The 26,691-nt window shown below is 40.8% G+C and overlaps 1 protein-coding gene across 2 annotated transcripts in view; it reads right to left on the bottom strand.

Annotated features, from left to right (window-relative positions):
- The window catches only part of LOC110521537 (ephrin type-B receptor 1), a 182,206-nt gene that overhangs the window by 3,581 nt on the left and 151,934 nt on the right, over positions 1-26,691 (bottom strand). For both annotated transcript variants that reach the window (XM_036968882.1, XM_021599141.2), the window contains exons 10-13: positions 20,333-20,521; positions 19,047-19,294; positions 17,470-17,685; positions 6,027-6,176 (exon numbers count right to left, since the gene is read on the bottom strand). In XM_036968882.1, the coding sequence (XP_036824777.1) occupies positions 6,027-6,176; positions 17,470-17,685; positions 19,047-19,294; positions 20,333-20,521 (803 nt within the window). The remainder of the gene's footprint in view (positions 1-6,026; positions 6,177-17,469; positions 17,686-19,046; positions 19,295-20,332; positions 20,522-26,691) is intronic.

The following is a 26,691-nucleotide window of genomic DNA, read 5'->3' as shown; positions in this document are numbered from 1 at the left end:
GCTTCCTTGCAGGCACTGGGGACTGATTGCTTGTAAAACAGAAAAAAAGGAGAGAGTGAGAATTTAATGAACTGCAGCTATATACCCAGAGCTGGGTCTTTGTTAAGAAATTTTCCCCCGCCCCCTAACTATTCAACCTTGATTGCAGGAGAGTGGCAGGCAAGAGAGTTACTGTCTAGGGATTCACTATAGGAGATCTCGTTAGTGGCTGGGGCAGGACTATTGTAAACCGGGAGCCGTGCTGTCAACAATAATCTTCTTTACCTACAATTGTCCAGCATCTCTAGGTGGGTTACTTCAAGGACTTACAGAGCGCTGTGCTGATGGACACAGCAGTGCCGCTACAGAGGGTCTGAATGACAACTGCACAGAACTAGAGAGCTTGGCAGACAGGCAGATCCACAACAATTCTGCAGTGTAATATTTGCTATGGAGATTTGAGGAGACCAGTCCCAGCTAGTACATAATGTTCTGAGAACCATATGTTTCTTAGAAATTGTTGAGAGCGTTGTTATCCCATGGTTATTTTGCATACAACCTTCCCACAACTTGTTGAGAATGGTGCAGGATAGTTGCTTGGCTTTGAACATTCTCAGTTTAACAGTTGTTAAAGTACTATGTGAATTTCACCAGGTTCATATATTAATATGTCATGTTGATTTGTTATTACGCATGCCTGCATCCTGGGAGTATGGGAGTGTGTACTTACGTTTTACCCTGCGTGCTTGTGCTCAAATCATTTTGATGCACTATGAGAGGTAGGCACGCCTTTTCTGTCATATTCAGAAAAGTTAGATTCTTTTAAGCACACACAGTGTTTTGTTCATGAATAATGTTGTATATTTAGAGGTTACTCATAAGTGGATGGTATTGTTAAGATGCACTTGTAATTGGACTTTTTAGGATGATATCAACATTCTGAATTCAACATGTGGTTGAAGGTATTAGCAGGCTACTGTATGTGTGAACGATGGCTAGCTCCACGAATGATCCCAGTCCCTTGTATTGTGCATCTGTTGTAGAAAGAGGCGACGATTCGCAGAACATTTGTGCTCTACAAATGTTTTATTTTCTTTTGGATGCAGGTATGTGGTTTTATCTATGTAAAATATGTTATGTATAATAAGTAGAGGCTGTACTAATTTTTGTATTCAAACAATTTTGATGCACTATGAGAGAAAGAGGCGACGATTCGCAGAACATATGTTTTCTTTTCTTTTGGATGCAGATGCAGGATGCAGAGAGTGAATTCTGCTTGACTAGTTATGGATAGGCGGGACGCAAATGTCTCAACTGGCCAATTGCCAGGGAAAATGCAGAGCGCCAGATTCAAATAAAATACTATAAAATTCAAACTTTCGTTAAATCACACATGTAAGACACTCAATTAAAGCTACACTCGTTGTGAATCCAGCCAAGATGTCAGATTTTAAAAATGCTTTTCTGTGAAAGCATAAGAAGCTATTATCTGATAGCCTGCACCATCTGCACCAGCAGTAAACAAAGGGGTTAGCATATTTCAACCCTGCAGGCTGAAATAAAATATAAAACATGCATTACCTTTGATGAGCTTCTTTTGTTGGCACTCCAATATGTACCATAAACATCACAATTGGTCCTTTAGTTCGATTAATTCCGTCCATATATATCCAAAATGTCCATTTATAAAGTGCGTTTGATCCAGAAAAAACAGCTTACAAAAAACGCAACGTCACTACAAAATATTTTTTTGCCAAAATATTTCAAACAACTTTTGTAATACAACTTTAGGTATTTTTAAACGTTAATAATCGATCAAATTGTAGACGGGGCAATCTGTGTTCAATACAGGAATGAAAACAAACCAGTGCCACTTTTCACATCTTGCGCAACTCACAAACGTGTACCCAGTTCCTAGTTGGCCTACTTCTTCATTGCACAAAGGAATAACCTCAACCAAATTCCAAAGACTGGTGACATCCAGTGGAAGCGATAGGAACTGTAAACGGGTTCCTAAGAAATAACCCTTGGCAATGAAAGGTCAGGGAACAGAGAGAGGCAAAAAAATAAATAATTATGAACAGTTAGTCCTTGGGGTTTTGCCTGCTATATAAGTTCTGTTATACTCACAGACATGGTTCAAACAGTTTTAGAAACTTCAGACTGTGTTCTATCCAGATCTATAAATAATATGCATATCTTATATTCTTGGCATGAGTAGCAGGAAGTTGAAATTGGGCACGCTATTTATCCAAAAGTGAAAATTCTGCCCCCTAGCCCCAAGAGGATTTATGAGTGCATGTTTCTTTTGAAATGGGGTCTGGTTAAATAGACTAAATTAACGGCTTCGTATGCGTAAAAAAACATAGCATGATAGGTCCATCCTGGTGGCGCATTGGATTTATTCCATGGACATACAAATGGAGATTCAGTGAATATAAAATCTCATTGATTTATCAAGACCAGTCCCCATGCTTGTCTCAGAGCAGCGCAAAACAGTTCTAAAATAGTTGTAGGCTATTGCTTTAAATCCTATTTCTTCTAACTTCAATATGCTATTTAAATAAATAAGACCTGCCCCACTTTTAACAGCACATTACTCAACACTAGTGAGACTCATGCCGCCTACAGTAGACCTACAGTATATTAAAAAAATATGATGTGACTCTCCACCGATAATTACAGAGGATTGGAGGATATTTCTGTAATTCAGTGATATTTATTCCCATTGTAAATCGTTATGGATCCATAACTAAACAAACATCGGCATTTTGAAAGAGTATTTTATCATTATGTTATTAACGAAAGCATGAAGATGCCATTATTAGTTACATTCTTTTAGTTTGAACGTGCAGACTGGCTAAGAACAGCGGAAACATTTCCCTTGTCAGTGCCATTGCCAGTGTGGCGTTTCCCTAGTCAGTGCCATTGCCAGTGTGGCCTTTCCCTAGTCAGTGCCATTGCCAGTGCCTCCCCCTTCCTCCTCCTCCCTTCCCCATGGGCTAGGTTGGTCTTCTATGCGCGGCTCTGTGGCCCATGCCCTCGTGCCTTGAACCTCGCACGCTTTCAGTGGATACAGCTGGAGAACTGCAAGGCAATCCCATTGTGCACCACTCGGGAGCCATGAACAATATAACCAATATATATTGTCCTGTTAATAACAGGGTTAATAATATATCTGTGATAATATCGAACTGGCTTTAATATCAATCTAAATTAATTATTATTATAATAGCTTTGTTTAAAAAATATATATATTTTGGAGATTATTTTCTTTTCAAATAATGTAAAATGAGTGAGAAAAAGGCCATTCTCGAACGTGGGGTGAGACATTGTTACTAATATTTGTAAATAAAGCCAGCTTGTTATTTAGAATGATTTTTTCTGTTTTTAGAGGGAGAGAAACCAAAAACCTACAATGACCTCATGGGTCTCCCAGTTGAGGGCAGCACAGGTATTGAATCAGCATCTGTAGCAACACAGCTTGCACCGCTATGCAGTGTCTAAGACTGTTGCGCCTCTCAGGCGCTGTATAACTGGTTTGTTAAACACTGTGTTAACAAACCTCCAGATGAGCTTCAATGTCATACAACACTCCTTCCATGGCCTCCAACTGCTCTTAAATGCTAATAAAACTAAATGCATGCTCTTCAACCAATCGGAGCCCGCACCTGCCCGCCCGTCTAGCATCACTAGTCTGGACGATTCTGACTTAGAATATGTGGACAACTATAAATACCTAGGTGTCTGGTTAGACTGCAAACTCTCCTTCCAGACACATTATAAACATCTCCAATCCAGAATGAAATCTAGAATCAGCTTCCTATTTCGCAACAAAGCATCCTTCACTCATGCTGCCAAACATACCCACTAAACGGACTATCCTACCGAAGTAATTTACAAAATAGCCTCCAACACTCTACTCAGCAAATTGGATGTAGTCTATCACAGTGCCATCCGTTTTGTCACCGAAGCCCAATATACTACCCACCAATGCGACCTATATGCGCTCGTTGGCTGGCCCTCGCTTCATATTCATTGTCAAACCCACTGGCTCCAGGTCATCTATAAGTCCTTGCTAGGTAAAGCCCTGCCTTATCTCAGCTCACTGGTCATCAGGTATATTTCACTGGTCATCCCCAAAGCCAACTCCTAACTTTGGCTGCCTTTCCTCCCAGTTCTCTGCTGCCAATGACTGGAACGAATTGCAAAAATCACTGAAGCTGGTGTCTTATATCTCCCTCACTAACTTTAAGCATCAGCTGTCAGAGCACCTGTACACAGCCCATCTGTAAATAGCCCACCCAGCTACCTCATCCCCATATTGTTATTTATTGTTTTGCTCCTTTGCACCCCAGTATCTCTACTTGCACATTCATCTTCTGCACCTCTATCCCTCCAGTGTTCAATTGCTTAATTGTAATTATTTTGCCACTATGGCCTATTTATTACCTCCCTAATCTTACCACATTTGCACACACTGTACATAGATTTTTATATTGTGTTATTGACTGTACGGTTGTTTATCCCATGTGTAACTCTGTGTTGTTTGTGTCGCCGTGCTTTGCTTTATCTTGGCCAGGTCGCAGTTGTAAATGAGAACTTATTCTCAACTGTCCGTCTTGTTAAATAAAGGTGAAATAAATAAATAAATATTTTAAAAACGTGACTGGTTGAGAGTGGCCTACAGTACTACAGTAGGACCAAAATAATCCTAACAAAATAAAAACCTTAGTGTAACCTTAGTTTCAGTAAGTAATACTGAAGTGCACAATTATCAGTTTCTAATTAGGTTTATGTCGCCCATTCATTGTCAGATAGAGACACAGTAGGACCCAAAGCATAATCAGTGCTCTAACTCCCCCTTGAGCTGGTTCTGGAGCAATTAAGTGGTGACACAGGGTACCGTACTAAACCACAAATTACCTTTAAATCCCGCAGCATAATCGCAAAACTTTTGGTGGCGCAACCACTGTAGAATAAAAGATTAAAGGTTTGAGCCGCTGATGCCATGTTACAATAAAAAATAAATGTGTTTGCATGATTAATGCCTCAGGAAATACATTTACTGAACAAAAATATAAACACAACATGTAAAGTGTTGGTCCTGTGTTACATGAGCTGAAATAAAAAATCCCAGAAATGTTCCATACTGTCAGGTTCTGACCTTAGTTCCTTTGTTTTTGTCTGTGTTTTAGTATGGTCAGGGCTTGAGTTGCGGTGGGAATATCAAGAAGCTGATTAAACAGGATGATCATTAAACAGGTGCACCTTGTGCTGGGGACAATAAAAGGCAACTTTAAAATGTGCATTTTGTTCACACAACACAATACCACAAATGTATCAAGTTTTGAGGGAATGGGCAAATGGCATGCTGCAGGAATGTCCACCAGAGTGGTTGCCAGAGAATTTGATGTGTGTGTCTTTCCAAATCATGTCCAGTCGATTGAATTTACCACAGGTGGACTCCAATTAAGTTGTAGAAACATCTCAAGGATGATCAATGGAAACAAGGTGCACCTGAGCTCAATTTCAAGTCTCATAGCAAAGGGTCTGAATACTTATGCAAAAATGTCTATGGGGTATTATGGGGTATTATGTGTTGATTGATGAGGATACATTTTTTTAAATCTATTTTAGAAAAAGGCTGTAAGGTAAAAATATTTGGCAAAGGGGAAGGCGTCGGAATACTTTGCGAATGCACTGTACATGTATATTTAGTTCATTAACCAGACGCTCTTATCACACCATAGTGCCATAACACTTCTGATACCAATGCAGGGAGAAAGGGGGCCACAAAATGGTGAACCGCTATAAAAAAAATGGTATAGAAAAGTATTTTGTATTTTGAAAAGTATCTTGTTACAAAATACATTGGAGTTTTATTCAGCCCAGTGTCATACAAATGACAAAATACTCAGAGGTAATTAAAATACATATTCCAAATACACAGAAATACTGCCCATCTCTGATCATAGTATTTTCAGTTTTTAATACAGTCACATATCTGTTGATACTGAAAGGACACAAAATTGTTTAATACTCACGTCCTGGTTGCTCATGTCCCAGTATGGCCGCTCACCAAATGACATCACCTCCCACATGACGATGCCATAGCTCCACACGTCACTGGCTGAGGTGAACTTCCTGTAGGCAATAGCCTCAGGGGCTGTCCACCTCACCGGGATCTTCCCTCCCTGAGAGAGAAGAGAAGAGAAGAGAAGAGAAGAGAAGAGAAGAGAAGAGAAGAGAAGAGAAGAGAAGAGAAGAGAAGAGAAGAGAAGAGAAGAGAAGAGAAGAGAAGAGAAGAGAAGAGAAGAAAAGAGAAGAGAAGAGAAGAGAAGAGAAGAGAAGAGAATATATTTTTTTAGACTTACATTTTGTGTCTCTTTACACTGGCTGGTTTGACATACTATTTGACAGCTTGCTGCTTTTTATAGCCAAGGCCAAGTTGTCATAGCCAAAGAAAAAATTAGATTCATATCTGTGAGGTTCCTCTTGCAAATACACTTCATGATCAAGAACAAAACTTTACTGAAATCACCCCACCAATCACAGTGTATTTAAGCAAAACCTACAAATTTCCATATTAAAAACATATGCAGCTGACTTAAAACAAAACCCTTTATATATCATTTTAAATATTCTATTGGAAAACATATGTTTAAAATTAAATGCTGACTGCAGGGATCTGTTGATGTACTTAGAAAAAAAGATGAGTGGTACATCTGTAATGACTGAGTGTACCAACAACACTGGCATACCATGCAGTTCTTTTGATAAACATTGATGAACGATGTTCACTTCATAATCCCCATTATGCACACAGCACACCCTGGAGGGATTTCTCTATACAATTCCTGGAGGAGTGTACAGTACCAATTGGACTGAATGTGTACACTTTTGGATAAGCCTGATTTCAAAGGAACTGAGGGCTTACACAGCACTCCCGATCTAGCTGCATGATCTACAGGGATACTTTTGATGAGTGTGCGCTGTCAGTGAAGTGCTGGATCTCAGCTATTGGAGACATCTGGAACTGGTTGTATTAAAGACCTCTGTAAACTCTGTCTGGAGTTCTGGACAGAAAGTCATGAAGGTTCTGTTCTAATTGTTCTGGGCAGAGTGTCTTGAGTTGAAAAGCCTGTGCTGTGAATGCAGGACTGAGAAAAAATCCCCACTGAGTGTTGAGCAGGGAAACCTCCATAAGTAATATTCACATGCCAACAACAGCTAAATGGATCTGATGCTTACAAGTCAGTTGATGACTCAAGAATAACAGAATACTAAGGATCCATTTTACAAGGAAGATTTTTGATGTGGAATGTATTCAATGTGGCAACAGCCAACATGAGAGTAATCATTGTTCAGAAGCATGCTTTGAATCAGACTCTCAGTTCTTAGTTCTTGTGCATTTCATTTACAGCACCTTTGAGCCACTTTCCAATGCATGTTCTTTGGCCCCCCGGAGGCGAGCTCAGATGTCTCTTCCACAACAGAAGAAAGGAATGCTACAGCATAAAAAAAATACTACAATCCCAGTATTTCCTGCTGAACTTGTAATGGTTGGCTAGATTGAGGCTGCATTGCAGATCCCCTATAATTAACCATGTCGGAGGTTTTGAATAAAGCGAATTGTTGAAATGCAGAGGCAAACAAAAGGCTTGGCGCACACTGTATGTACATAACGAATAGTCGACATTCTCTCTCCCAATAAAAACTGTGAGAAGAGAGAATTCCCTCAGGGAAACAATGAAACCATGAAAACTTAAAAGTGGGCTGACAGTATTAAAACAGGGTCTACAGAACAGAGCTCCAGACACTGAGTGAAATACACTCTTAGAAAAAGAGGTTCCAAAAGGTTTCTTCGGCTGTCCTCATAGGAGAACCCTTTTGGGTTCCATGTAGAATCCTCTGTATTAAGGGTTCTACATGGAACTAAAAGGGTTCAACCTGCAACCAAAAAGGGTTCTTCAAAGGGTTCTCCTATGGGGACAGCCAAATAACTATTTTTCTAAGAATGTATAGTGTAGGGAGTGGAGAAAGGTGTAATGTGCTGTGTTTTGGTACAGCATTCCTCGTGCTGGTTACTCCATGACTGTTACTTAAATGAATGACAATAATTATTGATGATGTATTTGACTCTTCTTTTTGAGGGGTATGCTACCTACATACAACAATACAGAAACAACCTATCCTGTATCTCTGTATCCCTAGCACAAAGACAGGCAAACCTCTCTACCTCTCCTCTGCCCCCCCCCCCCCCCCCCCCCCGCCCCCGCCCCCCCCATTTACACACATATAACATAAGCTCATATATCTGCCACAGAAAATCATAAAATAGTAATGTGAAGCCTAACCAAATGACTTAGTTTTTCCAATCTTCAAGGATAAATTAGACTATTAATATGGCAGAGGGGTGATGAAAAATGCATTTCATGCCAGCCGGCAATTTGGTTTATGATCCCATTGGGTGAAGAGAATGGCACTTATTCTGTAAAAAAAAAATCCAGGGGTATCGCATTTCCCATCACACGTTCTTGTTTTATAGCACAGTTAAACCCAAATCAATATGGCCTTATCATTGGGCCATTTCTGCAAAGCAGGCGTTTCCCCTCTGTCTCCAGTGACTTTCATCCAATTTTAAAGCCAAGTGGTTTCACACTGTCCAAACCATGAGTACATTTATCTATATGGCAGGAAGAAACCCAGTATCAATGGGCATTTAGAGAACAGTACAAATGATATGGATATTCTCTGGAAGAATAGTTTGTGGAGAGATACAAGTAGCTATAGTGCAAGCATTACATGTACAGTGCCTTGCGAAAGTATTCGGCCCCCTTGAACTTTGCAACCTTTTGCCACATTTCAGGCTTCAAACATAAAGATATAAAACTGTATTTTTTTGTGAAGAATCAACAACTTGTGGGACACAATCATGAAGTAGAACGACATTTATTGGATATTTCAAACTTTTTTAACAAATCAAAAACTGAAAAATTGGGCGTGCAAAATGATTCAGCCCCCTTAAGTTAATACTTTGTAGCGCCACCTTTTGCTGCGATTACAGCTGTAAGTCGCTTGGGGTATGTCTCTATCAGTTTTGCACATCGAGAGACTGACATTTTTTCCCCTTCCTCCTTGCAAAACAGCTCGAGCTCAGTGAGGTTGGATGGAGAGCATTTGTGAACAGCAGTTTTCAGTTCTTTCCACAGATTCTGGATTGGATTCAGGTCTGGACTTTGACTTGGCCATTCTAACACCTGGATATGTTTATTTTTGAACCATTCCATTGTAGATTTTGCTTTATGTTTTGGATCATTGTCTTGTTGGAAGACAAATCTCCGTCCCAGTCTCAGGTCTTTTGCAGACCATCAGGTTTTCTTCCAGAATGGTCCTGTATTTGGCTCCATCCATCTTCCCATCAATTTTAACCATCTTCCCTGTCCCTGCTGAAGAAAAGCAGGCCCAAACCATGATGCTGCCACCACCATGTTTGACAGTGGGGATGGTGTGTTCAGCTGTGTTGCTTTTACGCCAAACATAACGTTTTGCACTGTTGCCAAAAAGTTCAATTTTGGTTTCATCTGACCAGAGCACCTTCTTCCACATGTTTGGTGTGTCTCCCAGGTGGCTTGTGGCAAACTTTAAACGACACTTTTTATGGATATCTTTAAGAAATGGCTTTCTTCTTGCCACTCTTCCATAAAGGCCAGATTTTTGCAATATACGACTGATTGTTGCCCTATGGACAGAGTCTCCCACCTCAGCTGTAGATCTCTGCAGTTCATCCAGAGTGATCATGGGCCTCTTGGCTGCATCTCTGATCAGTCTTCTCCTTGTATGAGCTGAAAGTTTAGAGGGACGGCCAGGTCTTGGTAGATTTGCAGTGGTCTGATACTCCTTCCATTTCAATATTATCGCTTGCACAGTGCTCCTTGGGATGTTTAAAGCTTGGGAAATCTTTTTGTATCCAAATCCGGCTTTAAACTTCTTCACAACAGTATCTCGGACCTGCCTGGTGTGTTCCTTGTTCTTCATGATGCTCTCTGTGCTTTTGACGGACCTCTGAGACTATCACAGTGCAGGTGCATTTATACGGAGACTTGATTACACACAGGTGGATTGTATTTATCATCATTAGTCATTTAGGTCAACATTGGATCATTCAGAGATCCTCACTGAACTTCTGGAGAGAGTTTGCTGCACTGAAAGTAAAGGGGCTGAATAATTTTGCACGCCCAATTTTTCAGTTTTTGATTTGTTAAAAAAGTTTGAAATATCCAATAAATGTCGTTCCACTTCATGATTGTGTCCCACTTGTTGTTGATTCTTCACAAAAAAATACAGTTTTATATCTTTATGTTTGAAGCCTGAAATGTGGCAAAAGGTCGCAAAGTTCAAGGGGGCTGAATACTTTCGCAAGGCACTGTACCTCCCTAACATAAAGTACTCCCATGCTTCCTGCTTAACTCATGCTCTATGACTTATTTACGGTTAAGTGCCTTGCTCAAGGGCACAACGACAGAGTTTTCACCTAGTCAGCTCTGGGATTCAAACCAGTAATATTTTGGTTACTGGCCCAACCACTAGGCTACCTGCCGTCTCATGTCAGACGTTGAAGTCACATACTGTACGAGGGACAAGGAGCTTAGCTTTGATAGAGTTAATTTAACGTATAATTTTTGGACTCCTGAATGGGCTGGACATAAACTATTAGATATCTCTTTGATAGCTTGTTCTGAATAGCTTTGTGCCTCTACATTCTTCTGTCTCAACGTTCTCACTCCCCATGATGAGTGTGATCTTTACGTAGGCCTAAAAGTCAATGAAGATACTCACACTCCAAATCTGCCCTTCAAGGGTGAATCTTCCCAAAGCAAGCCATCATATTAGGTTTGTTATAATATGTGTATGATATGCGATACAACCATTAAGCAATTAGATTGAATTTGTAGTGAGATTCATCAGCAAAATCAAACATACTTTTCATTGACTAACCTTACTCCCAATGGCTTGCAGACAGAAATTAAAAGACTGTGGTTGGAATAAATTGTTTGCCTCTGCAATGGCTGTTTTTAAAACAGGTTAAGAAATCCTTAAGAGTTTATTGACACACCCGTACGTCAACCTAAGTAACATAATAAAAAAATCCCCGGGCCTACCGAGTGGCACAGCGATCTAAGGTACTGCATCGCAGTGCTAGAGGCGTCACCATCTGGAGTCCCATAGAGCAGAGCATAATTGGCCCAGCGTCGTGCGGGTTAAAGGGGCTTTAGTTGGCTTATCGCACTCTAGCGACACCTTATGGCGGGCCAGGCACCTGCAGACTGACCTTGTTGTCAGTTGAACGGCACATTGATGCGGCTGGCTTCGGGTTAAGCGGGCGGGTGTTAAGAAGCATGGTTTGGCGGGTCATGTTTCAGAGGACGCATGACTCGACCTTCACCTCCCTAGTCCGTTGGGGAGTTGCAGTGATGAGACAAGATCAAAACTGGGCAGAAAATAATAATAAAATCCCCATCAATATCCGTCAGTTTAAGCTGCATCTCATTACATATTTAAAAAAAAAATTCAAAGCCAACCAACCAGAGAGTTTGAATAAAAGAGCTTGAATAAATAGGGAAAACCAACAGAAAGAAATCAATCGTGTTGTTCAGCAGGGCAGTCTGAGGTGCACAGGGCAGAGCTCGTTAGGTGAAAAGGGCGACCCCAGCCTGTTTCCCATTTCAAACAGCAGCGGAGCAGCTCAGCTCTTGTAATGGAAACAGCTTGCCTGTTGGCCATGTGCATTTCTCATGCTGAGCTGGGATATGATGAGATACTCATGCACTGGAGTTCCCGCTGACATTTATTTTATTTTAACAGGGAGTCCCATTGAGATCAATGTGATCAAGGGCTCTTTCACAAGGGAGCCCTACACACAAGTTACATAATACAATAGAATGTAAATATACAACATTACAAACACACCAAGAAAAACAATCACATTCCTCAGCAAAGAGGTCCTTAATCAACATTTTGAACGGCCTGAGAGGCACCAATACATTCAGATGTAGTGCATTGTTTCCCAACTCAAGTCCTCCAGTCCCTCCATCATCACACATTTTTATTGTAGCCCTTGACAAGAACACCTGATTAAACTTGCCAACTAATCATCAAGCCCTCGGTGAGTTGAATCAGGTATTTTTGTCTGGGCTACAACATAAATGTGTGCTGTTGGGGTTAGTCGACGACCAGAGTCCATCCCTGAGACTGGGTATGGTAACTCGTACGTCTAAAGGCTGTTAATTCTTATGTTTAAGTTATTTTTTATTCATAATTCATTTACAACACACACAACATATCACCCTAACCAAACAACAACAAATAAAACACCACATGTAAACACATGACAACATTGTTATTTCTCCTCCTTCACATTTCTAGACTTTCCTTCCTTTACTTTCCTTCCTTTCCTTTACTTTCCTTTCCTTTCCTTTCCTTTACTTCCTTTCCTTTCCTTTCCTTTACTTTTCTTTCCTTTCCTTTCCTTTACTTCCTTTCCTTTCCTTTACTTTCCTTTCCTTTCCTTTCCTTTCCTTTCCTTTCCTTTCCTTTCCTTTACTTTACTTTCCTTTCTTTACTTTTCTTTCCTTTCCTTTACTTTCCTTTCCTTTCCTTTCCTTTCCTTTCCTTTCCTTTCCTTTCCTTTCCTTTACTTTACTTCCTTTACTTTCCTTTCTTTACTTTTCTTTCCTTCCTTTACTTTCCTTCCTTTAATTTCCTTCCTTTACTTTCTTTCCTTTACTTCCTTTGTTTACTTTCTTTCTTTCCTTACTTTCTTTCCTTACTTCCTTTCTTTACTTTCTTTCCTTTGCTTCCTTGACTTTCTTTCCTTTCCTTTCCTTCCTTTACTTTACTTTCTTTCCTTTCCTTTCCTTCCTTTACTTTCTTTCCTTTACTTTCTTTCCTTTACTTCCTTTCTTTACTTCCTTTCTTTACTTCCTTTCTTTCCTTTCCTTTCCTTCCTTTACTTTACTTTCTTTCCTTTACTTTCTTTCCTTTACTTTCTTTCCTTTCCTTTCTTTCCTTTCCTTTCTTTCCTTTCTTTCCTTTACTTTCTTTCCTTTACTTCCTTTCTTTACTTCCTTTCTTTCTTTACTTCCTTTCTTTACTTCCTTTCTTTACTTTCTTTCCTTGACTTTCTTTCCTTGACTTTCTTTCCTTGACTTTCTTTCTTTACTTCCTTTCTTTACTTTCTTTCCTTACTTCCTTGACTTTCTTTCCTTTCATTTCCTTCCTTTACTTTCCTTCCTTTACATATCACAATTTCATCCTAACAAATAATTAAAATACAAATGTTGCATACTGCACATGGGAGGGCTGCAACGAATTTTGAAGAACAATAAATAAACAGGTAATTAATATTATTAAATGGTAAAGGGGGAGTCATGATAAAATTGGCAGCAATTTGTCATGTACACAATTTGTATAAAAAGACACAGTATTATTCATTGGTATATCGATTTTGTATCAATACCCATGGTTAATTACATCATATAAATAAGACTTTCCCCCGTTTTCGTTCACTCCAAGACAGTATCTTCAAACCTAGCTCTTTTTTTATATTCCTTTAGCTTTACATTTGCTATATTTCTTTTCAAATTTGACAGTAACGAATGATGTTAGGTACAATTAGGTACAGTTTTCCCAGCAAAACAAAGCTCATAGAAGAGAAAGCAGATTCAAATGGACAGGGATGGTTGTACTTCATCTCACTATCTCCCTCCATTTCTTGTCATTGGGAAAGCATTAGACAGATGGAGATTCTATGGTGTATGGGTCAATCAGACAACCATGTCATCAGCATCTTAATGTGGAGTGGCCCTCATCTCACGCTAGTCAGTCTGCGACAAATAGAGTTGAGCAGAGACAGTGGAGCAGCGGATGGGGCAAACCAGGAGTGGCTGAAAGAGTTTTAATTAGCAATCGGCAAACAGAGCACAGACATCACCCTCCAGCCTCCCCTCAGCCTCCCTCAGTCATCCACCCAGAACCACAGGGTCAGCCCTCTGGGCCAACCGTGACAGGATCAAAACACACTCCCTCTCTGCCATAATCACCCACACAGTCCCATACCCATTAACTATACACACCGACAGACACTAACGTTTTCTAGGCAAGGAAATTCAAAACAGGGAATCTATAATATAGAGTACAACTCAATAGTGTCTCATGAAACACAAATGAAATTCAACTACTCTCTGATTAGATCTACAATACATCTTTATAGGCAAGACAGTGTAGCCTAGCAGAGATCTTAGATGACACTAGCAGGGTTGTCTATCACAACGCTCCTGCAAGCAGCAATCAATAATTTGTTATCATCTATAAATGTGTGAGAGAGGGTGTCTTTGCATAGGCAGGCATGCACCCATCTCAGACATGGGTTGTTATTTCATTCATAATGCCAGTGTCGGAGTTCTACATTGTGAGATAATTCTATGAACTTTGTTAAAGGGAAATAGAAAAATGTACTGTGTGCTTTTAGAAGGTTGAGATGTTCTGATTAGAGCTTGTTGTGGCGGCAGGGAGAATTTCATTATAAAGTTCTGCCTCTGCACACAGACAAACAGATACAATTACAGTGCCTTGCGAAAGTATTCGGCCCCCTTGAACTTTGCGACCTTTTTCATTCATTCAAACATAAAGATATAAAACTGTATTTTTTTGTGAAGAATCAACAACAAGTGGGACACAATCATGAAGTGGAACGACATTTATTGGATATTTCAAACTTTTTTAACAAATCAAAAACTGACAAATTGGGCGTGCAAAATTATTCAGCCCCCTTAAGTTAATACTTTGTAGCGCCACCTTTTGCTGCGATTACAGCTGTAAGTCGCTTGGGGTATGTCTCTATCAGTTTTGCACATCGAGAGACTGAAATTTTTTCCCATTCCTCCTTGCAAAACAGCTCAAGCTCAGTGAGGTTGGATGGAGAGCATTTGTGAACAGCAGTTTTCAGTTCTTTCCACAGATTCTCGATTGGATTCAGGTCTGGACTTTGACTTGGCCATTCTAACACCTGGATATGTTTATTTTTGAACCATTCCATTGTAGATTTTCCTTTATGTTTTGGATCATTGTCTTGTTGGAAGACAAATCTCCGTCCGAGTCTCAGGTCTTTTGCAGAATCCATCAGGTTTTCTTCCAAAATGGTCCTGTATTTGGCTCCATCCATCTTCCCATCAATTTTAACCATCTTCCCTGTCCCTGCTGAAGAAAAGCAGGCCCAAACCATGATGCTGCCACCACCATGTTTGACAGTGGGGATGGTGTGTTCAGCTGTGTTGCTTTTACGCCAAACATAACGTTTTGCATTGTTGCCAAAAAGTTCAATTTTGGTTTCATCTGACCAGAGCACCTTCTTCCACATGTTTGGTGTGTCTCCCAGGTGGCTTGTGGCAAACTTTAAACGAAACTTTTTATGGATATCTTTAAGAAATGGCTTTCTTCTTGCCACTCTTCCATAAAGGCCAGATTTGTGCAATATACGACTGATTGTTGTCCTATGGACAGAGTCTCCCACCTCAGCTGTAGATCTCTGCAGTTCATCCAGAGTGATCATGGGCCTCTTGGCTGCATCTCTGATCAGTCTTCTCCTTGTATGAGCTGAAAGTTTAGAGGGACGGCCAGGTCTTGGTAGATTTGCAGTGGTCTGATACTCCTTCCATTTCAATATTATCGCTTACACAGTGCTCCTTGGGATGTTTAAAGCTTGGGAAATATTTTTGTATCCAAATCCGGCTTTAAACTTCTTCACAACAGTATCTCGGACCTGCCTGGTGTGTTCCTTGTTCTTCATGATGCTCTCTGCGCTTTTAACGGACCTCTGAGACTATCACAGTGCAGGTGCATTTATACGGAGACTTGATTACACACAGGTGGATTGTATTTATCATCATTAGTCATTTAGGTCAACATTGGATCATTCAGAGATCCTCACTGAACTTCTGGAGAGAGTTTGCTGCACTGAAAGTAAAGGGGCTGAATCATTTTCCACGCCCAATTTTTCAGTTTTTGATTTGTTAAAAAAGTTTGAAATATCCAATAAATGTCGTTCCACTTCATGATTGTGTCCCACTTGTTGTTGATTCTTCACAAAAAAATACAGTTTTATATCTTTATGTTTGAAGCCTGAAATGTGGCAAAAGGTCGCAAAGTTCAAGGGGGCCGAATACTTTCGCAAGGCACTGTAAATAGGACTAGGTTTCTCTCTTGAATTTAAAGAGATTCTCCGGTACTTTTGTATACTTTTTAGCCAGTAGTTCTGAAAGTAGCGCTCACAAACCAAAAGTGGACCCTGAAAATGGTGTACTACATCACATACTGTATATGTAGATATATGCACCACATCATTGCTCTCGCTCTGCTGTGTGTGCATCTTGCAAGCGGTCACTCAAATGGCAATGGGCTGAAGCTCATTGGATAGAACTCAAATTGCTAGGGCGCTGGCCCAAGTCGGGGACAATGGCATAGCACAACTTCCAGAAAAAACATTGCTTTCAAACTAGGGATTTAGTGGCTAATTGAGGTAAGTCAGGAATTCTGCTCATATATTATTCATGTGTGAACTACACTGACACATCCAGCCCAAAGCTGGAGGTTTAAAAAATACTTAGAAGTTGCAAAAGTTCCAGAGCATGTCTAAGTTCTAAACATTGTGAGACAAAATCATCACAATTCATCAAAGTGCATTTAGCTGAATAATCATAGATGCACTGTATATATTTTGATACACTACATGACAAAGTATGTGGACACCTCCTCATTGAACATCTCATTCTAAAATCATGGGCATTAATATGGAGTTGGTCCCCGCTTTGCTGCTATAACAGCCTCCACTCTTCTGGAAAGGCTTTCCACTAGATGTTGGAACATTGCTGTGGGGACTTGCTTCCATTCAGCCACAAGAGCATTAGTGAGGTTGGGCTACTAGGCCTGGCTCGCAGTTGGAGTTCCAATTAACTCCAAAGTTGTTCGATGGGGTTGAGGTTAGGGCTCTGTGCAAGCCAGTCAAGTTCTTCCAAACCGATCTCGACAATCCATTTCTGTATGGACCTCGCTTTGTGCACGGGGGAATTGTCATGCTGAAACAGGAAAGGGCCTTCCCCAAACTGTTGCTACAAAGTTGGAAGCATGGAATAGTCTTGAATGTCATTGTTTGCTGCAGCGTTAAGATTTCCCTTCACTGGATCTAAGGGGCCTAGCCCAAACCATTAAAAACAGCTCCAGACTATTATTCCTACACCACCGAACTTTACAGTTGGCAGTATGATCACCACAGACACAAAGACATAACCATGGCCATGTCAACTATTGAATCACCCAACTCTCTCTTGACAAAGAGATGTCTCACTTTCTACTGGACCATAAGATATTTTTGGGGGGGAATGTGTTCCAAACAAACGGGGAGGAGAAAGGCCAGCCAGAGAGGGTACTCACCAGGGAGCTGGTATAGATGGGGTCTGATGTGTCGTCCTGTAGGTAACGGGACAGGCCAAAGTCGGACACCTTACACACCAGGTTGCTGTTGACCAGGATGTTGCGGGCGGCCAGGTCTCTGTGGACGTAGTTCATCTCTGCCAGGTACTTCATGCCCGCCGCGATGCCACGCATCATCCCCACCAGCTGGATCACTGTGAACTGCCCGTCATTTTGCTGCAGGGCAGGGATTAAATAGGATGTCATGTCACATTGGAGTTAATGACATAATAAAGTGCCAGATACTTGGGATAATGACGCTCCCATTATCTCTCTAAAATGTCGTCATTGTGTAGGAAATACAAAGGTACACATTTTAGGTTAAAAAAATCCTCACACATTTATTTCTGGAAAAAATTATTGGCTGGGCAGCTTGTGCAAATATTTCAAGTTGTGGAGTATTGAGGAAGAGCACCATATATGCCCTTTTCCAAATGTTACCAAATTGTCATTCATTGATGTAATAAGTGTTCCACTTGACTTGGGGCCCATTTAAGGAGTGTGTGTGTGTGTCCATTAAGCCCCACATTGGATTCATGTCTTTGATCACTCTCTGTCTCTGCTCCTTATCCTCAGCTTGGCTGTTTATTAGCGGCCCCCACCAAGGTGGATAACTCCCTCCCGTGAGGCACGGCAGGTCTGACCCTATGCTGTGACTTCAGTGGGCACCTCCAACACGCCAAGCAGGGCACTCATTCAACTGTTGTCTTTCTGCGCCAGCAACAGGGGCATGCCAGGAGAAAAACAACACAGAAATCGATGTCCACGGGAGTCAAGTGCGGTGGCTCGGAAAAGGGCCTGGTGAGGGAGAGGACATCAAAGGGGTGTTCAAAGCCCCGTTTCAAATGAGTCCAGGATCAAAGGGAGGAGGAAACAGGTTGGAGGAATTAGAAAACTGGGCCACATATTGATTGTGTTCCATGTTCTCTGTTTCCAAGGAGGAAGAAGGCACAGTAAACTGTGCCAGGCTGGCACATTGAATCAAGGCACTGTGTATTAGCCATGCTGCCTCAAAGGGATCTGGGTGGAACAATTTCATTTATGCTAATCTCATGAATTATATTACGAAATATTGAAGGTTATTGATAAATATAAGACATTTTTGCTCATTCATGCCAAGGTTGTTTATCAGATCTCAATTCCCTGCTATATTAAATACATTTATCCTCCAGTGAGTTTTACATTTCCATTTTCTTAATCCTTTTAATAACTAATCTCAATAATCATAATTCACTGTTAGTGTGAAGCTGTCAAATTAGAAATAAAAGCTTTAGCTGATTAATCAATATGATTGATATATGAAACCACACAGTGGCCCTATAGCTCAACCCAGTGTATAATCCGATGCAACAGAGGTGAAAGCTGGAGCCGGGGCTGGTGTGCTGACCAGAGGAGGTAAAAAAGGAGTATGTGTCCCAAATGGGCCCCTATTCCCTATAAAGTGCACTATATGCTTTTGACCAGGCCCAAAAGTGGTGCACTATAAAGGGAATAGGGTGACATTTAGGACACAAGGAGAATAACAAAGCAGCACTCACCCTCAGGAAGGAGTCCAGGGCCCCATTCTCCATAAACTCTGTGATAATCATGACTGGCCGACTCTTGGTGACCACGCCCTCCAGTCTGATGATGTTGGGGTGGTCAAACTGGCCCATGATGCTGGCCTCAGACAAGAAGTCTCTTCTCTGCTTCTCCACGTAGCCCGCCTTCAGGGTCTTAATGGCCACGTACAGCTCCCTCTTCCCAGACGGTTTCAGGCGACCCTTATACACCTCTCCAAACTCGCCTGGAGGAAAAGACATGATAAATTACATTATTACAAAGCAAACTATTAGTATGCAAGCTGATATCATGTATTTTCACTTCTTATTCTTAAGCAATAAAGCCAGAGTAAATGTGGTACATGGCCAATATACCACGGCTAAGGGCTGTTCTTATGTACGACGCAACACAGAGTGTTTTGTTTTGTCATACCCATGGTATATGGTCTGATATACTATGGCTGTCAGCCAATCAGCATTCAGTCCTTATACCATGGGTATGACAAAACAGTTATTTTTACTGCTGTAATTACATTGGCAAACAGTTGATAATAGCAGTAAGGCACCTCAGGGTTTGTGATATATGGCCAATATACCACAGCTAATGGCTGTGTCCAGGCACTCCGCGTTGTGTTGTGACCAAGAACAACCCTTAGCCATGGAATATCGGCCATATGCCACAACCCCTTGGGCCTTATAGCTTAAATATAGCACATGTACAATCAAAAGTCCCCATAAAGATAAACACTGTATATGCGACAAGCACAGAGATGAAGAGAGTGTTACACTCTGGCTCCCTGTGGTACCCATTAACATAGAGCCCAGTTTCAGGGTCATAAGACAAGTTCCAACATGTCATACACCAGTCAGTGTGAGGATCGTTCTTTTGCTGAATACACAAATATATCAAGTCAAGTAAAAAAGAAATCCTGGCAGATAAAATCAGCATGAAATATAGATTAATGGAAAGGAGTCTAGTTACATATTAGCAGTTTTCACTGAGATAGTGGCTAACATTGCCCTCTGTAAAGAGAGCAAGTCTGTTAATTGGAAAGGGTTCTTTCTCTCTAAAAGCAAAACATATCAGATGGAAAGAGTGGTTTTCAGAAACAGAATATCTGAGGTAAGACCAAATGTCTCCGACAGTTCCTTCATCCAACACCCAGATACAGGTAGAGGGGAAGTGGAAAAGAGAATTATAGATTCACAGCTTTCACTGCAGCAGAGGCAGAGAGATTCTCCCCCATGTTACTGAATGTTAGGTTTCCCTTCTTCCCAGTCACCTGCACCAATGACCTCCTCAATCTTCACACAGGATACGTCTATCTCTTTGGCAAATTCTCGGACGGCTTCGTTGGGGTCCTCGTAGGTGAAGGGATCGATGTAGATCTTCATCGCTGGCGAGCCAGAGAAGTGGGTGGGGCATGCCATGGGGGAGGGACAGCTGGACATGTCCGGTCTCAGAGAGTGTTCTGGAACAGAGGACAGAAGGAGTAGAGGTTTGGATGAGCTCGGGGAAACAAACAGATGTATCATCAGTAGTGTTGCAAAGGGAGGGTATAGTACTAGAGACATTCTAAGTTTGCCAGTAAACTACCAGAATGTTGGTCACTTTAGAGGATTGTATGGCCCTTTTGGGTACTTAAGATTATCACAAGTGTCTGTAATTATCTCCGGCCCTCTATGTGACCTTATCACATGTAAAATATATAAAATAATCACATAAGATTATTTTAAATAAAAAATTGACTGAAGAAGCTGTAAAACCTTATTCTAAATTAGGGCTGTCAAACGATTAAAACAATTCATTTAGTTAATGGCATTAGCTAATCTCAATTAATTGCAATTTTAGATTTTGCTCAAATTTGGATGTAAATAGAAAATAAAATCCATTAGAAAAGCAGTGCATTGAGTTATGGGTATATTATGTTAAGATTCTAAGGGAAAGAAACACAAAATCTGTATCAGAATGTTTTTAACAGCATTTTCATCATAAACACAAAAGTCACTGTAACATAAAGCTAAATCACATTAAAATCCAATCCTATTTGTCACATGCTTCCTAAACAACAGGTGTAGACTATCAGTGAAATGTTTACTTATTGGCCCTTCCCAGCAATGCAGAGAGAAAAAATTGAATAATTACAGAAAAATAATAAGACGAGGAATAAATACACAATGAGTAACAATAACTCATTAGTACTGGTACCCTGTGTTATTAACAATAACTCATTATTAACAATAACTCATTAGTACTGGTACCCTGTGTTATTAACACAGGGTACCAGTACTGAGTCGATGTGCAGGGGTATGAAGTACTGTAATTGAGGTAGATATGTACATATTGGTAGGGGTGAAGTGACTAGGCAACAGGATAGATAATAAACAGTAGCAACAGCGTATGTGAGGAGTCAAAAGAGTGCAAAAAGGGTCCATGCAGATAGTCTGGGTAGCTACTTGAACAAAAATATAACCACAACATGTAAAGTGTTGGTCCTATTATTCACGAGCTGAAATAAAAGATCCCACAAATGTTACATACGTGCAAAAAAACGTATTTCTGTCAGGTTTTGTGCACAATTTTGTTTATATGCATTTCTCCTTTGCCAAGATAATCCATCATCACTCTAAAATGTGCAGTTTTATCACACAACACGTTTGTCACACAATCGTTTGAGAACAGCCACCCGGACATCTGATGAAACTGCGGGTTTGCACAACTGGAGAATTTGTCTACAAACTGTCAGAAACCGTTTCAAGGAAGCTCATCTGCATGCTCGTCATCCTCATCAGGGTCTTGACCTGACTGCAGTTCGGCATAGTAACCGACTTCAGTGGGCAAATGCTTACCTTCAATGGCCATTGACATGCTGAAGTGTGCTCTTCATGGATGAATCCTGGTTTCAACTGTACCGGGCAGATAGCGTAGTGTGGGCGAGCAGTTTGCTGATGTCAAGGTTTTGAAGAGTGCATCCCATGGTGGCAGTGATGTTAAGGTATCGGCAGGCATAAGCCATTGACAACGAACATAATTCCATTTTATCTATGGCAATTTGAATGCACAGAGATACCGTGATGAGATCCTGAGGCCCATTGTTGTGCCATTCATCCGCCGTCATCCCTTCTTGTTTTAGTATGAAAATGCACAGGCCCATGTCACAAGGATCTGTACACAATTCCTGGAAGTTGAAAATATCTCAGTTCTTCTATTGCCTGTATACTCACTAGACATCTCCCATTTAGCATGTTTGGGATGCTCTGGATCGACAGCATGTTCCAGGTCCCAGGTCCCACCAGTAAAGCTCCTCCTTATCTCAGCTCACTGGTCACCATAACAACACACACCCGTAGCAAGCGCTCCAGCTGGTATATCTCACTGGTCATTCCCAAAGCCAACACCTCCTTTGGCCACCTTTCCTTCTAGTTCTCTGCTGCCAATGACTGGAACGAATTGCAAAAATGGCTGAAGTTGGAGACTTATATCTCCCTCACTAACTTTAAGCATCAGCTATCTGAGCAGCTTACCTATCGCTGCAGCTCTATCGCTGCACCTCATCCCTGAATTGTTTTTTATTTACTTTTTTGCACACCAGTATTAATACTTGCACATCATCATCTGCACATCTATCACTCCAGTGTTAATTTGCTAAATTGTAACTACTTCGCTACTATCGCCTATTTATTGCCTTACCTCCTTACTCCATTTGTACGCACTGTATATAGATTTTTCTATTGTGTTATTGACTGTACCTTTGTTTATCCCACGTGTAACTGTGTTGTTGTTTGTGTTGCACTGCTTTGCTTTATCTTGGCCAGGTCACAGTTGTAAATGAGAACTTGTTCTCCACTGGCCTACTTGGTTAAATAAAGGTGAAATAAAATGTCAAAAATAAAAAATATATGGTGTTCACACCAGATACTGACTGGTTTTCTGATCCAAGTCCCTACCATTTAAAAAAAGATATCTGTGACCATCAGATGCATATCTGTATTCCCAGTCATGTGAAATCCATATATTGGGGCCTAATTTATTTATTTCAAATTGACTGATTTCCTTAAATGTGACCCGATTCAGGAAACTAGGCGTATGTCGTAAGTCACAACTTCACAGGATAGCCGTTTGAACGTAAAAAAATAAATTGGGAAGAAATGCCTTCCCGAACATGTGAACTTTCATGTGCCTTAATAGCAAACCTTTTAAATTATGAACCTTGTTGGTTAAGCCACAGAAAATGATTGGCTGAGATAATGAGTGGGCTGGGCATGCCGAGAGAAGAATTCGGATTGTTCTGCCATATAGAGGGCTTCTGTCTATTTGAGCTCGTCAGTCTGTGTTGGTAATCCTGTCGAACACCGCTTTTAAAAAAAATGTATTGTGTATTGTAGCTGCATAAGTGTTGCTCTCCACTTTCTGGAGGATTAAGTTAGCTATATGTCTTAAGCTAAATTGCACTGTTAGCTAGCCAGCTAACGTTAGCCAGCTGGCTCCCTAGCTGACGTTATTATTCATTTGCCAAAGCCCTTTGCAATTCTAGTTAGAGCCTAATGTTAGCTAGCTAACATTGAACCAGGCTGTTTATCTCCCAGCACGGTGGCATTGTTGGCACTGTTCAATGTTGTTTAACTAGCTAACATTAGCTGGCTGGCTCATTAGCTAACGTTAAGTGACGTGTGTACAACAGCCGTTGAATATGGCCGGTGTCAGTAAATGTCTGCAAAAAAGTGTAATGAAATTGTTGCCAGCAGAGCTGCTTAGGCTGTTTTCATGTAAACAAACAAATCATCGGCCAGAGTGTCAAGTGTGCGCTCAGAGATCGAAACAAGATGTGTGGGGCTAAAGCTTAAGAGGGTGTGAACGATGCTGAATGGGTGTAGACAAAGAAGAGCTCTTCACTAGATACCAAATCAGTCAAAGGCCATTTTCTTAAGTGAGTTTACAAGTTGATCAGCATTCAAAGCAGAATTACTTTCCCATTGTTCCTCAAATGCAGTGTTTGGTATACCATTTTGTAGCTCTGAGTCTCTACTTTTATCCAATATCAAAAACACAACTTAAAATGTAGCTACATAAGACCAAATCCAGGTGGTGAGTCACATATGAAATGTAACTCTTATCTTTGAAATTATTGCATGTTGCATTTTTGTTCAGTGTATTTATCAATCTTACAGCTTGGAGGTAGAAGCTGTTCAGGGTCCTGGTGCTCTCAATTTGTTGTTGTTTTTTTACCTTCATTTAACTAGGCAAGTCAGTTAAGAACAAATTCTTATTTACAATGACGGCCTACACCAGCCAAACCCAGACGACACAGGGCCATTTGTGCACCACCTCATGGGACTCCCAATCACGGCCGGTTGTGATACAGCCTGGATTCAAACCAGGGTGTCGGTAGTGACGCCTCTAGCACTGAGATGCAGTGCCTTCGAGCGCTGTGCCACTTGGGAGCTGGTGCAGTTGTATAACTTTTTGAGGATCTGAGGGCCCATCTGAGGGCCCAGTTGGTTGAGTGAGATCCTGGGTCATATCACAGGATTTTAGTCACAGTTAGAAGCTTCCTCTTGAGAGGACATAGTTAGCTAGTTGGCTAGTTGCCAAACAGTCAATGTTAAGGTCACCCAGAAAATAAACCTCTCTGTTAACATCACACATGATATCAAGCATTGCACACATACAGTATTATCCAAATACTGACTGTTAGCACTTGGTGGCCTATAGCAGCACACCAAACGAATAAGCTTTAGATGAGGCAGGTGAACTTGCAACCCCAACACTTCAACAACATTTGATATGAGATCCTCTCTAAGATTTACAGGAATATGGCTCTAAAAAATGTACAGCAACATCTCCCCCATAGGCATCCCTGTCTTCTCTGGAGATGTTATATCATTATATTTCTACTGCTGTATTACCAAAGGAATTATCTCAGTAAGTTTCAGAGATGGCCAGCATATGAATGTTATCCGATGTTAGCAAGTTAGTGAATTCATGAGCCTTATTTCTAAGGCTACATACTACATACTTTAGTATGGGCTATTCTTATCCCTTTCCTGGGTAGCTTATCGGAGATAGACATAATTTGGAAATAATAAATAAGTAAAATAAAAGTCAGTCAATCTAATAGTCAGTCAATCAGGCACTTGTGAGTGTCAGTTGTTGTGTGTGCATGTGTGTGATGTTGGGTTGAAGCTACTGACCCAGAAGCTTGGCTCGCTCACTCTTCTCAGGCTTTTGGGAGGGAGGGTGGACAATGAGCTTGTCGAAGCAGATGTAAGCAATGTCCCCACGCTCTCTAGCAGCTTTCATAACTGAGATAAGTTCTTTCCACCTCTGACGCACAAGTTCTAAGAAGTCCTCATTGAGGAAGATGTTGGTTCCTCTCAAGTTCTTGGCTCTCTCCAGATCTTGTCCTTGAAGCTTAGGAACTTGACCACCATCAGCCTGAGTCTGTAACCTGGGCTGGTTATAGGTTTTCCAGACATGTGGGTGCGCTCCGCCTCAATCTTCCTATGATCCGTTTGCAGCTTTTCAGTGATAATCTTTCTCACTTTCTCCTCAGACTCCATCCAGGTCTCATGTGGAGACTCTGATATCCCATCCACAACAATGTTATTCCTCCTAGATTGTCCCTCTAGACAGTCTGTTTTTCCAGTCATCTGTGATAATGATTCACAGACAGTGCTGATGTCATCTTGTGTGGACATAGTTTGTTGTCATCTTGCTGCAAGTCTCTTTCAGAACATCCACATCTCCCTGGAAGAATTGTAAACTGTTCTTAAGTTCTTGGACTTCTCTGGTTAGATTGTCGATTCTTTTGTTAGTTGTGTTCACCAGTATTTGGACAAAGCTCTCAAAGCTATTTACCTGATGCTGTAACAATTGCTTATAGACATCAAATCAAAGCAAAAACACATTTTATTGGTCGCGTACACATATTTGCTGATCTTTGCAAATTTGCAGGTGCAGCGAAATGCTTTTGTTTCTAGCTCCAACAGTCCATTAAAACCTAGTAATAATAAAACAATTTAAAAAATACACATAATTTAAATATACAGTTGAAGTCGGAAGTTTACATACACCTTAGCCAAATACATTTAAACTCAATTTTCACAATTCCTGACGTTTAATCCTAATAAAATTCCCTGTCTTAGGTCAGTTAGGATCACCATTTTATGTTAAGAATTTGAAATGTGAAAATAATAGTAGAGAGAATGATTTATTTCAGCTTTTATTTATTTCATCACATTCCCAATGGGTCAGACGTTTACATACACTCAATTAGTATTTGGTTGCATTGCCTTTAAATTGTTTAACTTGGGTCAAACGTTTCAGGTAGCCTTCCACAAGCTTCCCACATGTAGTTGGGTGAATTTTGGCCCATTCCACATGACAGAGCTGGTGTAACTGAGTCAGGTTTGTAGGCCTCCTTGCTCGCACACGCTTTTTCAGTTATGCCCAAAAATGTTCTATAGGATTGAGGTCAAGGCTTTGTGATGGCCACTCCAATACCTTGACTTTGTTGTCCTTAAGTCATTTTGCCACAACTTTGGAAGTATGCTTGGGGTCATTGTCCATGTGGACGACCCATTTGTGACCAAGCTTTAACTTCCTGACTGATGTCTTGTGATGTTGCTTCAATATATCCAC

Source organism: Oncorhynchus mykiss, chromosome 30 (assembly GCF_013265735.2).
Source record: "Oncorhynchus mykiss isolate Arlee chromosome 30, USDA_OmykA_1.1, whole genome shotgun sequence".
NCBI classification, from domain to species: domain Eukaryota; kingdom Metazoa; phylum Chordata; class Actinopteri; order Salmoniformes; family Salmonidae; genus Oncorhynchus; species Oncorhynchus mykiss.
This window is presented reverse-complemented; position numbering and strand designations above follow the sequence as displayed.